The sequence below is a fragment of the Myotis davidii genome, unplaced genomic scaffold, assembly GCF_000327345.1.
Source record: "Myotis davidii unplaced genomic scaffold, ASM32734v1 scaffold472, whole genome shotgun sequence".
NCBI classification, from domain to species: domain Eukaryota; kingdom Metazoa; phylum Chordata; class Mammalia; order Chiroptera; family Vespertilionidae; genus Myotis; species Myotis davidii.
In genome coordinates, this window is record NW_006283774.1 from 913,794 (window position 1) to 920,253 (window position 6,460).

Here is a 6,460-nt window from a genome sequence, read left to right on the forward strand (position 1 = left end):
AGCCGGGAGGCTGCACATGGTGGCTGGCCGGCCCGCTGTCTCACTTCGCAGTGTTTCTCCGCCGAGGGGGAAACCGGAGTGAGCGGGTCTGAGTGCTGGGCCCTCTGTTGGGTCACCCTCTGTGATGCGTCACAATGGCTGCCAGGGTGCAGGGCCTCTCCTCTCTGTCACGCCCCGACGCCCTTGACGGGGGTTTACAGCAGCACCCGCCCACCCTGCCACGGACTGGGAAGGCCCCAGAACCTAACGAGGTACAAGGGTGTAAGGAAAATAGGATTTTTATCATTTCTCTTCCTGCCCAGTCAGGGTGGCTCAGTGGTTGAGCGTTGACTATGAACCAGGAGGTCACAGTTCAAATCCCGGTCAGGGCACAAGCTGATCCATGATTCTCTCTCATCATTGATGTTTCTCTCTCTCCCTCTCCCTTCCTCTCTGAAATCTATAAAAATATATTAAAAATCTTATATAATAAAGAGGTAATATGCAAATTAACCATCACACCCTCACAAGATGGCTGTCTATGACCAGGCCGGCAGGAGGGCAGTTGGAGGTGACCAGGCTGGCAGGGAGGGCAGTTAGCAGTGACCAGGCCAGTGGGGGGCTACAATTAGGGGCAACCAAGATGGCAGGGGGGGGCAGTTAGGAGCAACCAGGACAACAGGGAGGGGGCAGTTGGGGGCAACCTGGCCAACACACAGAGACATTGAGGGGCGATCAAGCTGGTGTAGGGGGCAGTTAGAGGCGACCAGGCAGGCAGGCAGGTGAGCGATTAGGAGCCAGCAGTCCAGGATTGTGAGAGGGATGTCCGACGACTGGTTTAGGCCCAATCCCCAGGTTACAGGTTCAATTTCCCAGTCAGGTCATACCTAGATTGTGGGTTTGATCTCTGGTCGAGGTGCATGAGGAGGCAACCTATTGATGCTTCTCACATTGATGGTTCTCTGTTCCCAGGATTAGGCCTAAACTGGCAGTTGGACATCCCCCAAGGGTTCCTGGATTGGAGAGGGTGCAGGCTGGGCTGAGGGGAACCCTCCTGCCCATGCATGAATTTTGTGCATCAGGCCTCTAGTAAGAAATAAAAAAACTCCGTCTGGAAACCATTCGCTTCCTGGTGAGGCACCGTCTTCCCGTGGTGGAGTCCTCGGCAGCCTGGGGTGTCGGGTGGCAGGCTGGCTCTGACGGGGGGGGGGGGCTCCCACCTTCACTGCCACAAAAAAAAACCACTCCTGCCCCTCGTGTTTATCGGCTCCCGTGGCTCCCAGGCCTCTTACATTTCCTGTAGATGGTGTGGGTGGGGACATAAAGAAACCCCGCCCCTCTGGGCCTTGTTTTCCTAACGAGGCTGAAAACCCAAAAGGCTACATGATGCTGACACCCGCAACCATTTCTCCAAGGGCAGCTGGCCCTTCAGTGTTTCCGGTGACCTTCAAAGAGAGAACGCCAGGCTCCAAGCCCCTTGGGACTGTGAGAGCCGGGCCTAAGGAGTGCGGCTCAGTGGTGGAGTGTTGACCTATGAACCAGGAGGTCAGGGTTTGATTCCCCATTAGGACATGTGCCTGGGTTGCGGGCTCCGTGCCCAGTGGGGGAAGAAGCGTGCCTGGGTGATGGCCTCTCGGCTGCTTGGGGTTGGCGTGTGCCACAGGGTGAGCAGAGCAGAAAGTGACGGTGAGTCCTGGGGGTTTACACAAATCTGAGTCTGTCAACAACAGGGCAAAGGAGGGAGACTAGGCCGCAGGGAGGGTCGAGGGCTCTGAAAAATCGAAATTTTACTCAAAAACATTTTTTCTCTTCTCAAAACAGTCACAAACAGGAGACATCCACATAAAATAAACTTATCATAACGTCTCTATAGATCAACATCTTGTAGCTATATCAGATATTCTAAATATACACAATATATATAGACATCTACATGTAGATAGGCGTAGAAGACATTTCTATTTATAATATATTTTATCAAAACATCTATAAATAAAACTGAATAAAATTGTGCACAAAGTGAGGTCAGACATGAGGAGACGTTGGGTCCTTCTAAACACGGAGAAGTGTAACATGACAGAAGGACCACCTGTGGCAAATGCAGGCAATGAAGACACGGAGCTGTTCTCATTCTAAACAGGTGGCTCTCGTTCCCCTGCCCGTTGGCCCGGAACCTTCCCTGGAGTCCAGTGCAGTGGTTCTCAACCTCGGCTGCACATGAGAATCACCTGGGAATCTTTAAAATCCTGATTTCTGGGCCTCATCCTCTGGAAATTCCGTTTCTTTGTTACTCATGTTGTGCCCTCACCCCATAACAAAGAAACAGAATTTCCAGAGGATGAGGCCCAGAAATCAGGATTTTAAAAAGATTCCCAGGTGATTCTAATGTGCAGCCACGGTTGAGAACCACTGGGTGTGATCTGGCATCTGCAAATGGTGGGAGTTTCAGTCATACCCCAAAGGTCAAAACTTCCTTTCTTCTAAGGACTGAGCGCTCTTCATTATGACTCAGAAATCGACTTTGATTAGTAAGGGGGTGTCCGCGTGGCTACACTCTGGCTCTCCTATGAACCCCGTTCAGAAACGGAGAGACTGTAGCCAGGGGCTCCAGTTCCTGCGATCAGCTATTTGTAAAGACCGTCTCTGGAGGGCACAGTCCCCGTGGAGGATGCTGTGACTTGTGCAAAAGAAAGCTCTGTTATTTTGGCGACGGCCTAACTGCCTCTCCACACAGCAGGACAAGCAGTGGGCGTTGCAATGGGAAGTGCTGACTGCCCAGAGGAGGGGTCAGCTGTAGACCCTGAGAATTCATCGCAATATTGTGGGAGAGCTGTGTGGACACGGAGCTGTGGCTAATTCCCGCCACGAGGTACCTTCTCATCGCCCACTCCTAGGCCCCTGCCTTCTGCGGGACTGCCAGGCTTTCCCTGTTCTGTAAAAGCAACACCTCGTCTCATTAAAGTTGCCAAATGAGCGCCCTTAAAATGTGTTGATTTCAGAAACATTTCCAGCACGACCAAAGCTCCTGTGCTCCTCCCACAGCTCCCATAGCTCACCTGGTCTGGCCACACCAGGTCAACCCTGGGTCCTCACTCAGTGTCCATGCGGGGCAGCAGGGAGCTAGCTCTCCAGGTACAAAACCGCAGGGGCCTGGTGGCCGCTCAGACACCCTGAGCCCTGTGCAGAAAGGATGTCCAGCCCGGGGAGCAGGAGGCACGCCCCGCCCTCTCCCTGTGAGGACCCCCAGTCCCGGAGACAGGAGGCACGCCCCGCACTCTCCCTGGGCGGACCCCCAGTCCGGGAGGCAGGAGGCATGCCCCGCCCTCCACCTGTGCGGACCCCAAGTCCAGCCCTGCCAAACGCTCTCAACTCACGAACCAGAAAGAGTTCTGAAAAATCCAGGTTCGAGAAAAGGCGCGTCCAGGATAACTTCACGGCTGGTGCCCAGCCTGATGCTGAGGGTCTGTATTCGTCCTCTTCTTTCAGTGCACTAAGTAAACCAGCGTTTTCGGGGACCGCTTTGGGGAAACTCTGTGTAAGGAGCCTCTGGGACAGCTTCAAGCGTACCAACATCAGAATTATAGGGGTGCCAGAAGATGACAGAGAGCAAGATATTGAAAACATATTTGAAGAAATAATGACAGAAAACTTCCCCCACCTGGTGAAAGAAACCAGGGGTGTGGACGGGGAGGGGGTCACCTGGGAACCTGCTGTCCTCTGCTGTACGCCTGTGGGGACGTGCACGCCCTGCCCGAGTGATGACACGTCTGCATTTGGGTCAGGTGGAGGCGGACGGACAGGCAGAGCGGGGCGCGGACCTGGCCTCTGCAAGAGCTCAGCCCAGCGCGGCGCCCTGCTTCCCGGCTCATCGCGAACACCGACCCCGCGTGTCTACCGATTCCCTGCTTCCCGGCTCATCGCGAACACCGACCCCGCGTGTCTCCCGGCATGAGGAACGCCAGCAAGGAGCTGCCTGGCGCCAGCGGCCGCTATGCTCCCTGCGGTGAGTGCCCAACCCAAGGAGCCCTCAGCCTCTGCTGCTGGACAGCTCCGCGCCAGCGTCCCGCGTGCCTGTGGATAGACCAACACGTGATACCCCCAAAGAAAGGGGCACAATGTATGCTCCTGTGCCCCGGTGTCAGAGCAAGGCTGAAAGGGAAATGTGGGGGCGCGGGGGCCGGATAGTCCTTTCCCCCCCATTTCCAGAAACAAAAGGAAACAGAAAACCGAGTTAACTTTGTCCCTTGCTGTAAGTGTCTGGACACAGAAACCAGGGTGCCCTGGAGGTGGTGTGGCTTTGCACTTAGCAGGGTTTGAAGCTGGGCGGGGGGAAGGCGGAGGCCTGGTGCTGAGGGCTGTTCTTGCCTTGGTGCGGTTGCGCCCCATCCTGGGAAGGTCTGGAGAGGGGGTGGAGGGGACCCAGGAGCTGGCGGCCAGCGGCAGGGTGGGGCGGCCTGCAGGCTCAGCCTCTTGCTCGGAAGAGGGGACAGAGCTTGGCCTTCACGTGATCTAGCAACCCTTCCAGTCTGAGCTCTGACTGTGACCACCGGGGGAGAGGGGAACAGGGGGACAGGGGGACAGGAAGCATGGCGGTTTCCCCTTCTCTGCCACAGGCTCTCAGCCTGTGTGTGGCCTCTGGGGCCTCAGTGAGCGGCCTCCCTGTATGAAGAAGCCCTGAAATAAGCACTTTTATACACTAACATTTAACCTCAGAACAGCACGACGAGGTATCATTAACCCTGGTTATAGGTGAGGAAGCTGAGGCACACGGTCCGAGGATGCTGCCGGAGGTCGCACCCCTCACAGCTGGCCCCTCTGTCCCGCTTGGAACCCTGTTCCCTGAGGCCTCGGCGGCCAAAACAAGGGGAGCGGTGTCTCTGGGAGCCCCTGTGGGTGTGGCTGTGCCACGCAGCTCTGTACCTGGAGACGGGAGAGCTACCGGCTGGGTCCTCCCGGTCCTTCTCCCTCAGCTGTCTCCTGGCTGACAGAGGAGGGCAGTCATAGAAACCCACACGGGAGTCAGTGACCTGGGCCATGCAAGGACTCACCACCTTTGAGCGACAGAAGCTGCAAGATGACTCTTGTCCCCTTCGGTTGTGTGTGTGGTGGTGACCGTGGGGCTCAGTGGGCAGGGCCCTGGCTCTCTGAGCTCCTTTGCACCTGGTTCTAATGGCGGACCCAAAGCGTCCAGAAATGAGAAGAATGGGACGCTGTGTTCCCTGTGGATTAATTAGTCATCAAGACACCGAGAGGGAAAACGGAGACGTGCGTGCCTTCCCTCTGAGAGAGAAACGATTCGACCGGAATACGAGCTGCGTGCGTATGAAGCTCCTAAACTCGCGATTCTTAGCATGATTCTCAGGGCGTTCTACCACTCCTTACACCTTCCCAGTGGGGTTCCCTCCTTTTCGCAGCGGCAGTGGCGATGCAGCTAATCACTGTCCTCCGGCAATCGGCAAGACTTCCGCGTTAAATATTCACTTGCATGCAGTGAACCCAGCTCTATTCTAAGGAGAAATCGCATGCCTAAGGCTTTCACTTAGAGGACGGGGCCTTTTTGCTCATGGAGTCCCTGTCTGCTGATGCAAAGCGGCCAATTCAGACCAGTTTCCTGTGTGGCTGCTGTATAGGCAGGGCTCTCCAGAGCCACAAAATCAACAGAATGTTGGGGGGCGGGGGGAGAGGTGTTAAGAATGGGCTTACACAGTTGTGAAGCAGGCAGGTCTGATACCTGCAGGGTGGGCAGCTGCGTGGGCCCAGCAGAGCTGGTGCTGTAGTCCTGGATCTGAGGGGAGCTGGAGGCTGAGTTCCTCCCCCTGGGACCACGGTCTTTTCTCCTACGTCCTTGTCCTTGAACAGATTAGGTGCAGCCCCACAATGTGGAGGGCGACCTGCCTTTCTCAGAGTCTGGAGATCTGAGTGTCAGTCTCACCTCCCCAGCACGTGGGTCCCATGGGGTTTCTCCCGTCCCGTGGTCCCAGGAACAATGCGACCCTTCCCGGCACAGCATTCTCCCGGGCAGCGGGCCACACCTACCCGAACCTCACTGCAATGACCCAACCTTGGCCGTCTCCTCTCCCTAGACTGGTATTACCACCTCCCCGTGAAGCGATCGGAGAAGCCTGTGGACGCCCCGCCCATGTCCCAGATCCCAGGCCTCAGCGAGCTCCGGGACACCCCCAGCGGGCACCTGCTGGGGACTCGGAGGTACTGGGTCAAAGACACGGACTCAGAGTACGTGAAGCTGGCCAAGCAAGGCGGCCGGCCCGGTAAGCACCCAGCACTTGGTCTCTGCCCCAGGGACAGTGGTGGCCATCCGCCATCATCCCTTCCTGTGAAAGTCTCCCTGACCAAAGCTGGTGGGGGTGTCAGGTCGTTGGTGATGGAGGTTATGGGCAGGTGGGGGTGTCAGGCTGTTGGAGATGAGATTATGGGGCAGGTTGGGGTGTCAGGCTGTTGGAGATGGAGGTTATGGGCAGGT

The 6,460-nt window shown here is 56.4% G+C and overlaps 1 protein-coding gene across 1 annotated transcript in view; it reads left to right on the forward strand.

Moving 5' to 3' along the window:
* Positions 1–3,656: 3,656 nt before the first annotated feature.
* Positions 3,657–6,460, forward strand: part of LOC102755029 (chromosome unknown open reading frame, human C7orf57) — a 12,688-nt gene continuing 9,884 nt past the window's right edge. The window contains exons 1-2 of the mRNA XM_006754020.2: positions 3,657–3,982; positions 6,063–6,248. Coding sequence (XP_006754083.2) covers positions 3,928–3,982; positions 6,063–6,248 — 241 coding nt within the window. The 5' untranslated portion in view covers positions 3,657–3,927. The remainder of the gene's footprint in view (positions 3,983–6,062; positions 6,249–6,460) is intronic.